General features: G+C 42.5%; 2 protein-coding genes across 3 annotated transcripts in view; one reads left to right on the forward strand and one right to left on the reverse strand.

The window, feature by feature from the left end:
- ZFYVE26 (zinc finger FYVE-type containing 26) overlaps nucleotides 1–5,271 on the reverse strand; it is a gene marked incomplete at both ends in the record, with an annotated part of 77,378 nt that extends 72,107 nt beyond the window's left edge. For both annotated transcript variants that reach the window (XM_080706976.1, XM_080706975.1), the window contains 2 exons: nucleotides 931–1,009; nucleotides 5,078–5,271. In XM_080706976.1, the coding sequence (XP_080563102.1) occupies nucleotides 931–1,009; nucleotides 5,078–5,271 (273 nt within the window). The remainder of the gene's footprint in view (nucleotides 1–930; nucleotides 1,010–5,077) is intronic.
- A 6,150-nt stretch (nucleotides 5,272–11,421) lies between these two features.
- The window catches only part of RAD51B (RAD51 paralog B), a gene marked incomplete at its 3' end in the record, with an annotated part of 585,418 nt that continues 582,756 nt past the window's right edge, over nucleotides 11,422–14,083 (forward strand). Inside the window, exons 1-2 of the mRNA XM_080707167.1 lie at nucleotides 11,422–11,511; nucleotides 13,951–14,064. Coding sequence (XP_080563293.1) covers nucleotides 11,428–11,511; nucleotides 13,951–14,064 — 198 coding nt within the window. The 5' untranslated portion in view covers nucleotides 11,422–11,427. The remainder of the gene's footprint in view (nucleotides 11,512–13,950; nucleotides 14,065–14,083) is intronic.

The raw sequence follows: 14,083 nt of genomic DNA on the forward strand, positions 1-14,083 counted from the left end.
TGTGTGTGGTCCTGGGGATGGAACCCAGGGGCATTCTACAACTCTAGGCTATATTCCTAGCCCTGTTTTTTATTTTTTATTTTAGAACAGGATTTCACTGAGTTGTAAAGGGCCTCACTAAGTAGCTGAGGCTGGCTGCAAACCTGGATCCTCCTGTTTCAGCCTCCCAAATGTTGGGATTACAAATGTGTGCCACCATGCCTGGCTTGTTCACTGTGTTTTTATATTTAGTGATTTTTACTTTGGTCTATGTGAATTATTAAACTACTAATTAATGGGGCTTAAATCTAAAGATTTCACTATATTAGTGAAAATAAGATTTTTAGAAGAAAAGGCCAATTTCAGCTCAGCCTATCCTCTAGTAGGCAAGCAATAAATAGATCCAAATGTTATGGGTTCATATTTTATTTGCTATCTTGTCATTTTCACTCAGTTCCACAAAGTGCTCTTCAGACACAAGACTCAGTGGTATTTAATAAAGTGACACTGGTTTCTGTGCTATTGTACGAAAATGTATGTTACCGAGTTAATGAATGAGTTTAGGTAAGGGGGGGCAATAACAACTGAAACAACTCTGTCAATACTGAGAGAGACTATGACCAACTTCATAAAAAAAGAAATGATAGAGCCAGCTGTGGGGCACATACATGCCTGTAATCCCAGTCCTTGGGAGGCAGAGACAAGAGGATTGCAGGTTAGAAGTCAAAGTCAGCCTCAGCAACTTATTGAGACTCTCAGCAATTTAGCAAGACCCTTTTCCCAAATATAAACTAAAACAGGGCTGAGGATATAGCCTGGAGGTGGAAGGCCCCTGGATTCCACTCTCAATAACACACTCACACTGTAATAGACAGAAGGGAGATACCATATTACTTCTAAGTTGTTGTCAGCCCTGGCCTTAGGAGAATATTAATATGTAAATCTACTTACGTTTTCCTGGGCCAACCATTTTTCCAGTACGAGAAGCCAGAGCCAGGCTAATCTCTGAGGATTGATGTCCTGACCACATCTGAAAAAGGTGAAAAGAAAGATTTTGTAAAACAGTTTTTTTTAAATACAAGATTTACATTTCACTGCTCAATCCACTTTAAATCTGAACAGGCAAGTTCTAATGAGATATTTTCAATTACATATGATAGTTCAATAAAATATTACAACCAAGGCAGGCGTGGTGACACATGCTTGTACTCCCCGCACTTGGGAGGTGGAGACAGGAGGATCGCGCAGGTTTGTAGTGAGCCTTGCTGGCTTAAGAGACCCTGTTTCCAAATAAATAAAAAATATAAAATAGGTCTGGGAGTGTAGCCCAGAGGAAGAAGGGTTTCCAGGAACCCCAGTACCACCAAGAAAAAAAAAATTAGAACCAAAACAGAGCTATGCCTACAGTGTGCTTGGGAGGCTGAGAGAGGAGAATTGTAGGTTCAAGACCAACCTCAGCAACTTAGTGAGGCCCTCAGCAATTTAGTGAGACTTTATTTTAAAACAAAAATTAAATAGAGTTAGGGGTGTGGCTCATAGAATGCCCCTGGGTTTAATTTCTAGTACTTCAAAAAACCAAAACAAATGGCAAAAAGTCAATCTTATCTTCATCTCCCTCATATTTATTATTATTGTTATTGAATTGGAATCTTGCTATGTTACCCAGGCTGGTCTGCCGGAGCCAGCTGGCAGAAGTACGGGTTCTGAAGAGAGGCATGAGGATGAAGAATTTTTAAATCTAACGTGGGGGAACCGCCAGCCTACTATCTCTACTGGCCGACCCCTGTTCCTGGGTCAATATTTCCTACGGGTTGGAGACTATGCCTGGGTCAGTATTCTCTATGGCGCCGACACTCCTGGCCGATGCCTATTTCTGGGCCAATCTCATCTTTCTTGCGCTGATGCTGGGTTTGTTTTTCCAGAGGTATTTATACAGTCACAGGTCAATCAACATTCTCGTGCTACCACCACCAGAATACAATAAAGACCAATCCAAAGCACATACATTACAGGTAGATTAATCAATACCCTCATGCCATCACCACCTGATCTTCTCTCAGACCTTTTTGAACTTTCCATAACCCCAAACCTTGTTGACTCTGGGTGAAGGACAGACAGCTGAGTCAGAAACATTAATCTAGGGGAAGGCCTTAATGGCTCCCCACACTGGTCCTCAATTCCTAGGCTAAGTTGATTCTCCTGAGTAGCTGGGACTGATCTGGTTACAGATTACTTCATACTATTCCCTGTCTTAAAGCAGAGCAAACATTTGAAAGGTTAAAACATAGCCAGGCCTGGTGGCTCACGCTTGCTTGTTATCCCAGCATTCGGGAGGCTGAGACAGGAGGATCGCGGTTTGCCAACAGCCTCAGCTACTTAGGGAGGCCCTTTGCAACTCAGACCCTGTTTCAAAATAAAGAATAAAAAATAGGGTTGGGGGCTTAGCTTGGAGGGAGAATGCCCCTGGGTTCCAAACCCAGTACCACAAAAATAAATAAGTAAATAAATAAAAATAAATAGAAGGTTATAACATGCTGCTTCCGAGCTGGGTGTGGTAGCACACACTTGTAAAGACAGTACCTGGAAGGCTGAGACAGGAGGATCTCAGGATCTCAACCAGCCTCAGCTACTTAGGCCCTCCACAACTTAGCAAGATCATCTTTCAAAATAAAGAATAAAAAAGTGTGTGGGGATATAGCTGGTGGTAGATCGCTCCTGGGTTCAATCCCCAGTACAAAAACGAAACAAAACAATCAAAAAACAAACAACAAAGCCAAATAAACAAAAAGCCCAGGGAGCTTCCTACTCTTCCCAGCCTGCTGTTTGGGATTCTACTGTCCTGAACCTGCTGGGTCAGGCAATGAAGATAAAATAAAAGCCAACACTAAGAGAGTTACAGACCTTGAAACTTAGAAGGCCAAGGGCCAGGGAAAAGTTAAACAAACAAACAAACAAACAAACAATCTTCTCAGTAGATGCCAATCTTCTCAGTAGATGCCGACAAAGCTATTGCCAGGGAATTAGCAACCCAGATAAGGAAGAGCAGATAGGACCAACCCTATTATTTAAGATTGGGGGAGGAGCAGTGGCTCCTCCTTGCTTTCTCCTTGGAGAAGGAATGCTTCTCTTGTTTCTCCCTCCTCTATCTCTTTGAAACATGGTGCTGCTGTTACTTTCACTTTTATAATATATATCTTTTTTTTTTTTTTTTTTTTTTGCCCTGTGCTAAATGCTAACTGCCTGTCCTGGCTTCTTTTCCCCCCTGCCTGTGATATCTATCTGGGTTGAGATAAAGAACTCATGGTGACCACCAAAACTGTAACAGGACCATAGGTACATACTGCCATGCCCAGCTTAATCTTATTTTTAATCATAATATTACAGGAAAAACACAATAATTAATGCTATTTAAAGTATATTCTTAAACATAAAAATGAATCAAATATAAAAGAAGAAAGAGCCGGGCGTGGTGGCACACGCTTGTAATTCCAGGACTTGGGAGGCTGAGACAGGAGGATCTAGGTTCGAGACCAGCCTCAGCTACTTAGCGAGGCCCTCTGCAGCTTAGTGAGACCCCTGTTTCAAAATAAAGAATAAAATCAGGCTGGGGATGTAGCTCAGAGGTAATACGCCTCTGGGTTCAATTTTCAGTACTTCAAAAAAAAAAAAAAAGAAGAAGAAGAAAGGTAACTTAAGTGTATGTAATATATTTATTACGGTACTAAGGGTTTGGACCCAGGGTGGTATACCTCAGAGCTACATCCCTATTTATTTTGCAACAGGGTCTGGCTAAATTACCATGCACCAGTCTTGAACCTGCAATCCACCTGCCTCAGTCTCCCAAGTACTGGGATTACAATTAGGCGCCACTAATGCCTGGCTAAAATTTTATTTTTAAGTACATGCAAAATACAGAGTTATGGAAATTCATAAGCATTTTTAAAGTTATTAACTTAGACAATAACTGGCTAAAAGCCAATTTAAGGGGGAAAATGAAATAAGAAAAGGGCTGCTTGTTTCTTCACTCTGTGTGCTAATACTTGAACAGTATAGACAGCTAAGGTAAGGACAAGATAAGGAAAGACCGAAACAGTACATTTGATTCCTCTGCCACTAGTTAGTAGAACTGCCAGGAAGAATCATATTAAAAATCTAGGATGGAGAAATGTGGTTACCAGGAGACAAGGAGGAGTCATAGCAAAAATACAGAGAGGGAGCAAGCACCAAGGAGTGAGGGAATTCTTCTGTAGTGGTGCAACAGTTCTGTATCTTTATTACTGTGAGAGTACGTGAATCAAAATATGAATACATTGCATAGAATTAGAAATAAAAAAATGAACGAAAATTTTTTTAAAAATGGAGAAAACCAAATAAGATCTGTAATGTAGTGAATGGTAATGTACACGTGTGTGAATCTCCTAGTTTTGATATTATACTATAGCTATCTTATATGTCATAATCAGAGGAAGTGGAAAAAGGTATATATATTACTAGGGGTGGAACCCAGAGGCTTTCTACCTCCGGACTATACTCCCAGACCTATTTTATATTTTATTTGGAAACAGGGTCTCACTAAGTAGCTGAGGCTGGCTTCGAACCTGTGCGATCCTCCTGTCTCAGCCTCCCAAGCGCTGGGATTACAAGTGTGCGCCACCACGCCTGGCTGGAAAAGGTATATTAAACGCTTATTTTTTAAAACTTTTTATGAGTCTATAGTTATTTTAAAGTAAAAGGTTTTAAGTAAATTTATTTTCAGTTCTTCGTTAAGACTACAACAATATCGTCAACGTCACAATCAAGAGGAAGAGGTTTACTTTTATGGAGATGAGGAAAATGCTTTTCAATGCATTACACCCATTTTCAAGATGATAATAAAGAAGAAATGGTGGTTTTGGGGACACTTTAGCAGCCAGGCTTACATCCAGGTCTAAACAACAATCCAAAGTCAATGAATTATATTAAAAGAAATGGACATATATTACAGAGGTGTATTTTCAAAGTATGTGAAATATACTCTGCTTCTGAGAATTTTTTAGAGAATAAATTATATCTGGCCGAAGTCCAGATTTTGAACCATGTATTGAAGGAAATCCCTTACCTCAGTAGATTTGGACACAGCACCAACGCCCAAAGTACATCTTCCACCCTCTTTGGGATATCCCCTTGTGCCTCGTGGAGTCGATGCACACATGCTTGTGCCAGCTCCCACTCTCCCCTCCGTAGGCACTCACAGAAAAATTCAAAAAGCTGCTTCTCGGTAGCAATTTGCTCTTTTCCAAAAGGATGATTCATTTTCCCAGCACTGAGTGCAGGGAGTTAGAAAGAGATGCGTTAGGCGGAACACATTTTCAATTTTCTCATTCGTGGAGTACCTCCTGGAAACAATGCAGGGCAGTGAGAAGAAACGAAACTCTATTTAGACAAAACGACAACTAATGGCCCGACTGGGAAAGGTTGAGAATTACTTTCCTAATTACTATTTTAAGTTTAACCCGTTACTATCTTTTTGTGAACTGCCACTTTCATCAAGGGGCGGATCCCTTCTGTCTTTGCAGATACTGTATTTAATAACATTAATCGTCGTCTTAGCCCGGGCCTCAATTTCTTTCCGTCTACATTTTCCCCTGAATATTAAGCCCTAGACTTCAGAACGCCCCAAATGAAAACTCAGCAGGAATCCCCCCTCGTTTGAGCCTTCTGCTAAGGCAGAGGAGGAAGATCGGGAGACTAATCCCTGCAATGGAAAGCAGTGGGGAACTCGGTAGGAAGAGACAGGGGACTCCCTACCAGGGTCGCGGAGAGCGTCCCGCCTTCTCCCTGGCACCTTTCCACTCACCTGCTCCCCGACACCAAAGCAATAGTGCTTCCAGTGCAGCCATGTTTGGGCCGAGTCAGGTGACAGATCCTACGGCGAACGGGGTGGTGACAAACGAGAGAGCCGCTCCTATTGGCTCGCTGGAGGGAAGATGCAAATTAGGCACCCTGGTTGCTTGAGTCACGTGACAGACCTCCTGTGACTAGGGAAAGCCAGGAAGCTCTGAAAGAGTTAAATCCGCGGGCTACAGGGCCACGGACCCTCCCTCTCAATTAGGGCAGCTCCTCCCCTTTCCTCCTTCAGTTCCGCCTTCGGAAGAGCAGGTGGCAGGAATAGCAAAGCTCCTAGATTTTATTTCTTCCTCTCTCTTTTCTCTCTAGCATTGGAAGTGAACGTTTACTTCGTGCCAACCAGTGACCGTGCTTTGCCAGGCGCTGGGGATACTCAGGGCTATCAAGCTCCGTTATTATTCTATCTACTTGGGCTTTCTTATAATCCCAGAACTCCACAATCTGAATTCTCATTTGTTTCTGCTTGACTCCATTTATTTATTTACTTCGTTACCCCACAACAGTCAATGGAACGAGGTGCCGGGCCCGATTTTACGACTTGAATTAAGATCCCTCTTCTCAAGTGATGGGTGCAGGACAATAATTAGGACACAGTGGGTTGCAATGGGGAGACAAAGGATAAGCGAAGGCTTTCCGCAGACATAATCCGAAATCAGGTCTTAATGCTCATTAGGTTTCCTCATTATGGTTGCTTTTACACCAAATCTTCTATTTGGTTTCCTTCCTGTTCTACTTCAACTACAGACCCGCAGATTTTCCCAATGCGTGGGTCTCAGTCTGGGCAATTTCAATCTCAACATTTCAAAAGAGCTAATTAACACAAATATAAAGTTCTTTTCCAAAAACTCTTCTGTGATAGGTGGGTTGACATCTATTTCCCAGAACACACGCCGCTCCCGTTCATTAAGCAATTTTTATGTTTTATTATTATTTTATTATTTATTATTTATTATTATTTATTTATTTTTGCGGTACTGGGAATGGAACCCGGGGGCATTCTACCTCCGAGCTACACCCCAGCCCTACTTTTTATTCTTTTTTATGTCGAAACAGGGTCTCAACTGAGTTGCAAAGGACTTCACTTAAGTAGCTGATGCTGTCGGCCAGTCTCGAGAATGCTGGGATTACAGGCGTGCGCCACCACGCCCGGCACATTGAGCAGTTTTTAAGTTAGTGCTACAGGAAATAAAATAGAAAATTTCAATAAAAAAAACCCTTGTTTCACACTTATTTTGGTGATGTTCCTCCACCGAACTATGATCATCATGGCAATAAGAAACACACTTGGCTCCAGAGGGCGCAGGTTTAGAGTGAACTATAATTCCCAGCAAGCAGCGGAGAACACCTGGGCCTCTTCTTATTTCTCATTGGATGATCAGCCGCGGTGGCGGCCAATCAGCGCTCCGGTTGTTACTTTGCGTTGCTTTTCGCGGGGAATTGTGTACGGGGTGGGGAAACTTTGAAAGTTGGATGCCGCAGACCCGGTACTGGAAAGTTTCTCGGGGGAGGGGGTAGTTGTGGGGTGTGGGTCCTCCCCGGCTCCCTCCCGGGCCTGTGGATATTGGTCTCGTGGGGTTGGGGGTAGCGGAGTCTCTGGACTGCCCGACACGCCCCCTTAAGCCGGTCGGGATCTTTAGAGGAACCCGTCTTCGGCTTGGGTTCGGGGGCTTCTGACTTTCTTTGAGAAGGGGTTGGGGGATGCTTGGAAGTTGACCTTTGTTGGAGGAAGCGCTTTTTAAAAGGGGACTGTAGGCGATGTTTTCACCTCTTGATTCACTCCCCCCACACACCACTTAGGGTAGTTTGGCTCTAGGTAGGGGGACCTGTAGTTAGGGGAAGTTCAGGGACGACCCCACCTCGGGTGGTGCTAATGAGCTTGGGGTCGGAAGCCAGACGCCTGGAGCCCAGGGCGGCTCCGCCAGGGGCTCAACTCGAACAATTCGGAGCGCTTGGAACGGGCTGGCGAGTAATTAGGGCTCAATAAATACCAGCTGTTAAAGGATCATAATTTGAGGATTTTTCTTTTCGTGGTGGTGGTGTGGAAAGAGTTCAACTTTCAAGGTTGACTCTCAGCCCCTGCCCCCAGGACACATACCCAGGTACACACACGCTGCAGGAAGAAGATATGCAAGGCGGAAAACTGCTCGACAAGACTACAAAACGGATCTGTATAAAATGTGATAGAAACCTTGGAGAGGAAGAGACGACTCTGGGGAAGGCTTTGTGGGGGGAAGTCAGGGATGGTTCTTGAGTCACCTACCCATAAACCCTGGTGGCTGGAGGGTAGGTCAGGCGCAGCATTGAGAATGAGTGCTAACCTTGAGCACTGTGTGCCAGCCGCTGCCTAAGCCCTTTGACCCAGCCACACCAGAACCCTTAGAAGTAGACACTAGAATCGCCTTTATTTTACAGATGAGGAAAGCCGTGCTAAGTAAAAGGCCCAATTTTATTTTATTTTATTTTTTTGTGGGCCTGGGGATTGAACCCAGAGGCATTCTACCTCCGAGCTACATATACCCCCAGCCCATTTTTTTTTAAATTATTACTTATTTTGAACAGGATCTCACTAATTTGGGGAGGACCTCACTAAATAGCTAAGGCTAGCCACAAATATGTGATCCTCCAGTCTCAGCCTCCCAGGTACTAGGATTGCAAGTATGCACCATCATACCCGCTAAAAGGGCTATTTTTTTTTTTTTTTTTTTTTTTGTGGTACTGGGGGGTGGAACCCAGGGACTTTTCTACCTCCCGGCTATACTCCCAGACCCGTTATATATTTTATTTGGAAACAGGGTATCACTAAGTTGCTGAGAGCCTCACTAAGTAGCTGGGGTTGGCTTCGAATGTGTGCGATCCTCCTGTCTCAGCCTCCCAAGTGCTGGGATTACAAGTGTGCGCCACCATGCTTGGCATAAGGGTCCACTTTTTTAAGTTAAAAAATGTGATCCTTAGAAGTTTAGAATTTATCCTGTGGTCTGATGGATCCATGAGATGCTCTGAGGGATAAAAGTGGCTTTTTAGAAGCTACTGAAGATGGTCACACTAGCCTTTTTAGGCTAATTTGGGACTTCTTCCTGCTCCCATAGCTCATTTAAACAGCAATTATAATAATTATTGCAGGGCTGCAGTTACTTGTGTCTGTCTGTTTGTCTGTCTCTCTTTTGGTGTGGTGCTGGAATTGAACCCAGGGGCATTCTCCCTCAGAGCCACACCCTCGGCTCTTTTTATTTATTATTTTGAAACAGGGTGTTGCTAAGTTGCTGAGGCTGGCCTCCAACCGGAAATCCTCCTTTTTCAGCCTCCCAAGCACTGGAATCACAGTCATGCCCAGATGTATACCTCTCTTTTACTCTGTTCACTGTGAGTGCCAGGACAGAAAATATGCTTAAGTGATTCTTATACCCCAGAGTTCAGATTATGTGCTTAAGAATTTCTGTGGAAGGGCCGGGCATGGTGGTGCACACTTGTAATTCCAGTACTTGGGAGACTGAGACAGGAGGATTGCACAGGTGCAAAGCCAGCCTCAGCTACTTAGGCCCTCCACAACTTAGACCCTGTTTCAAAACCCTCACCACATGCACACAAGAATAAAAAATAGGTCTAAGGGTGTAGCTCGAAGGTAGAATGCCCCTGGGTTCCATCCCTAGTACTGCCAAAAGGAAAAAAAAAATTTCTGTGGAAATGAATGGAGAAGGGGGAGCAGTGGCACATACTTGTAATCTCAGTCCTTGAGAGCCTGAGATAGGAGGGTTGCAGGTTTGAGGTTAGCCTCAGCAACTTAGCAAGACTCTGTTTAAATATAAACAATTAAAAGGGCTGGTGGTGTAGCTCCTACTGGATTCTATCCCCAGTAAACACACACACACACACACACACACACACACACACACACACACACACTTGGTTCTTTTCCATTTTTGGTAGGGTAGGGAGTGACCAGCTGTATATAAAAGTCCAGGCAAGAGACGGGAGTGGTCATATTAAGGCCGAGATAGCAGAATTGATTATTATTGGGATTTTGTTTTGTTTCTGACTGGTTGAATTTATCATTCTAAAGGTGTTATTATCCAGAATTACCTGATCCGAAAAGATACTAGTCAATAATAGAGCAGATAGAGGTCACTTGGTAAACTTTCTCTTCGGGAAACAGAAATCAATACTAACAAATCCCTATTGAGAGAAATGAGAGGATACATTTTGTCTTTGTGGAAGGTATGTGCATGTATGTGTGTGAGAGAAAGTGCATCTTTATAAAAGTCTGATTTAGATACTTTCAGTGTTAAATAGAAATTTGGGGGCATCATATTGTAAATAAACAAAAATCTTAATTCTCAGTATTTATTTCTTTCCCCAAATATTACCGATGACTGTATTACTTTATTCCCTGGAGCGCCGAAGAGTTCTTTCTATAGAGAATGCATTGCCATCTGAGTGAGAGACACAGCCTCTCCTTTGGACGTGTTATCAAGGAACTCACGGTGGTTCTGTTCTAGGTCTCCAAAGACAAACATCCCACAAGTCTCCTGTGCTCCCAGCGAAGTAGAAGAGTGAATTGTAAGTGGGAATGTAAGCGGCCAACATAGTAAAGAGCGTCGTTGATTTATAGATAATACCTGTGATAATAAAATCTCATTTTGGTTCAGGCTTGTTCTGAGTGCTAGGAAAAGGACATGTTAGATGTGATCACAGACTCGCAGACAGGTCCTAGAGTCAGACTGCTTGGGTTCAAATTCTGTATCTGCTATTTGCTTGTTCTAGTGACTAGGGACTAGCTGACATTTCCAGATTCGTTTTCTCATATGTAATAGAAGGGTTAATAATCTATTTTCCTTATAGGGCTGTTGAGAATATTAAATATGGCAATTATGATAAAACTTTGGAACAGTGCTTGGTATAGAGTAGGTACTTAATACATTTAGCTATGATTGTTACAGGGTAAGGAAAGCAAAGGCTTTCTGGGGGTGCTGTTTGAAATTATGCCTTGAAGATTAATCACACAGCCAAATAAAATTTACAAGTACATTGAAATTCTTAGCTGGGCGCGGTGATGCATCTCTGTAATCCCAAGTCCTTGGGAGGCTGAGGCAGGCGGATTGCAGGTTTGTGACCAGCCTTAGCAATGTGTAGTGAGGCCCTCCACAACTTAGGGAGGCCCTGTTTCAAAATAAAAAAAAAAATGAATAGGGCTGTGGGTGTAGCTCAGAGGTAGAATGCCCCTGGGTTCAATCCCCAATATCAAACCCTCAACACACACAAAGAAAATCTTACGATGCTATATAAATGTGAAATGTTACATTGATGTAATTTCAAAGAATTGCATGAAAAGCACATTCTGAGGTTGTCTTATTTCTCTGCATATTTGATAAACAGATATCTCTCCTATCTAAGCACTATTTTTTCTTTATCAGTAATTTACAGATTATATGTTTCATTTTGCACATGAAGAACCTTGAGAATTTTTTTATTTTATAGATCATTTTGGATAGCCCATCTACTGTCACTTATGTTATTTACTGATGCTTTTTTATTTTTAAGATTCTTTTATTTTCTGGATCTGGAGGCATGAGTAGCAAGAAACTAAGACGAGTGGGTTTATCCCAAGAGCTGTGTGATCGTTTGAGCAGACACCAGATTATTACCTGTCAGGTAAAATTTATTTAATTTTTTTCACCAAGAAATTTTATGTACTAATTAACTTTATACCTTAATAACTTTTGTTTTTGTTACTGAGGATTGAACTAGGGTCTTTTTTTTTTTTGTGGTACTGGGGGTGGAACTCAGGGGCTTTCTACCTCTGGGCTCTATTCTCAGGCCTATTTTATATTTTATTTGGAAACAGGGTCTCACTAAGTTTCTGAGAGCCTCACTAAGTAGCTGAGGCTGGCTTCCAACCTGTGCGATCCTCCTGTCTCAGCCTCCCAAGTGCGGGGATTACAAGCGTGCGCCACCACGCCCAGTGAACCAGGGTCATTTTAACTGTGAGCTACATGCCTAGCTCCTTTTTCATTTTTTGAAACAGGGTTCCACTAAGTTACTGAGGCTGACCTCCAAACCATGATCCTATTGTCAAAGCCAACCAAGTAGTGGGATTACAGGTGTGCGCCACCACACCTGGCTTATACCTTAATAACTCTTAGACCTGGAGTATTAAATTTTAGGTTTATAAAAAATAAAGTTTAAAGCTGGGTGTGGTAGCACACACTTGTAATCCCCGCGCTTGGGAGGCTGAGACAGGAGGATCACACAGGTTTGAAGCCAGCCTCAGCTACTTAGTGAGATTCTCAGCAACCTAGTGAGACCCTGTTTCCAAAAAAAAAAAAAAAAAAAAAAAAAGTTTAGTGAGCTGAGCATAGTGGCACAGACCTGTAATCCTTGTATTTGAGAGGCTGACATAGGAGGATCACAAGTTTGAGGCCAGCCAAAACAATTTAGCAAGACCCTGTTTCAACCTAAAAAAATGGGTTAGGGGTGAAGCTCAGAGATCGAATGCCCCGGGGTTCTGCGCCTAGTAACAAACAAAAAATGAAAGATGGTACTTTTCCATAAGCTATTCTTAGGTTGTACTTCCAAACATAACTTTACGTACAGAAATTAAATGTTTTTGCATTTCAAAGGTAAAACTATCAGCCCGGTGTGGTGGTGGCGCATTCTTGTAATCCCAGTACTTGGGAGGCTGAATCAGGAGGATCCAGGTTTTCGGCCAGCCTCAGGTACTTAGTGAGGCCCTCCGCAACTTAGTGAGACCCTGTTTCACAGTAAAGAATAAAAAATAGGGCTGAGAGTGTAGCCCAGAGGTAGAATGCCCCTGGGTTCCATCCTCAGCACCACAAAACAAACAAACAAACAAACAAACAAACAAACAAAAATAAAGGGAGAATTGTCAGGGCATAAGTTGAAATATACTTATGCTATTTACTTGGAGCTCTGGAGAAGTTTTATCTATTTAAAAGGAATTTTGTAGTTACATAAGAAATATGTCTTAAGTGAGGAGATGGTAATCGGCATGGAAAATTGCTCTTGGAAGCGAACTGAATAGTTAGGACTATCTTTTAAGGACTCTTACTGAAGAAGCCTGAGAACTGCATGGAGCAGATGCTGTATTTTTAAGCACAATGGTGAAGCAGTTTCTTTTTGGGAAGGGAACTAAGGTTTAAGGGTATATTTTAGGATTTTATCCTTAATAAGATTGACTTCAGAGAATACTATAATTTTTTTAAATTGTTTGGTGTGTTAAATATACCCTTGGTTTCCCTGCTGTATATTTAATAATGCTTATGTTTATTTTTCTTTTCTTTCTTTTTCGGATTGTGGATTGAACCCGGAGGCATTCTACCTCAGGGCCACACCTCCAACCCTATTTTTTATTCTTTATTTTGAAAACAAAGTCTCACTGAGTTGCTGAGGGCCTCGCTAAATTGCTGAGGCTGACTTCAAACCTGTGATTCTCCTGTCCCAGCCTCCCAAGGGCTGGGGTTACAGGCATACATGCTTCAGTTTTCAAAATGTTCTTGTAGTAAGTATGAAATTTAACATTTTATCCCTTCTCTCTCAATTACTTTCTCTAAGCAATTCCACCCCCTCCCCTTGTTCTGAGGCACTAAAGCCTCACCCATGCTAGGCAAGTGCTCCACCCCTGGGCATTACCCCAGCCCAGCCACAGTTTCCAATCTGCACTTTCTGGTTCTATATCTGGGCCCAGAGTCTTTCTGGCATCAGTGCGGTACTCATATTACACCGGGACAGGAAGGCGCTGCTATGTGCTTTTACTTGGCGTGTTTTCTGGTTCATACCATCTGAACTTGGTAATTAGGATGTAAGACTATGTCATCATATCAAAGAGGAAAAATACTATAAAAAATGCATAGTGCAAGGGATATAGCTCAGTGGTAGAGCGTTGCTTAGTACACATGAGGCTCCAGGTTAAGTCCTCAGCACTGCAACGAAAAAGAAAAGAAAGCATCAATCTTTGATCTGCAATAAATTACATTTTTACCTGTGTATGGGCAATATTGTTTGAAAATGTCCTTTTAACTCCATTATCTTCGTTGCACATGTATTCTTAAAATACTCTCTTCGTCTGTTTAGGACTTTTTACGTCTTGCACCACTGGAACTTATGAAAGTGACTGGCCTGAGCTATCGAGGTGTCCATGAACTTCTTTGTATGGTCAGCAGGGCCTGTGCCCCACAGATGCAAACGGTATAGATATGTAGCATTT

This window comes from Muscardinus avellanarius (assembly GCF_963383645.1).
Source record: "Muscardinus avellanarius genome assembly, chromosome: 12".
Taxonomy (NCBI): Eukaryota; Metazoa; Chordata; class Mammalia; order Rodentia; family Gliridae; genus Muscardinus; species Muscardinus avellanarius.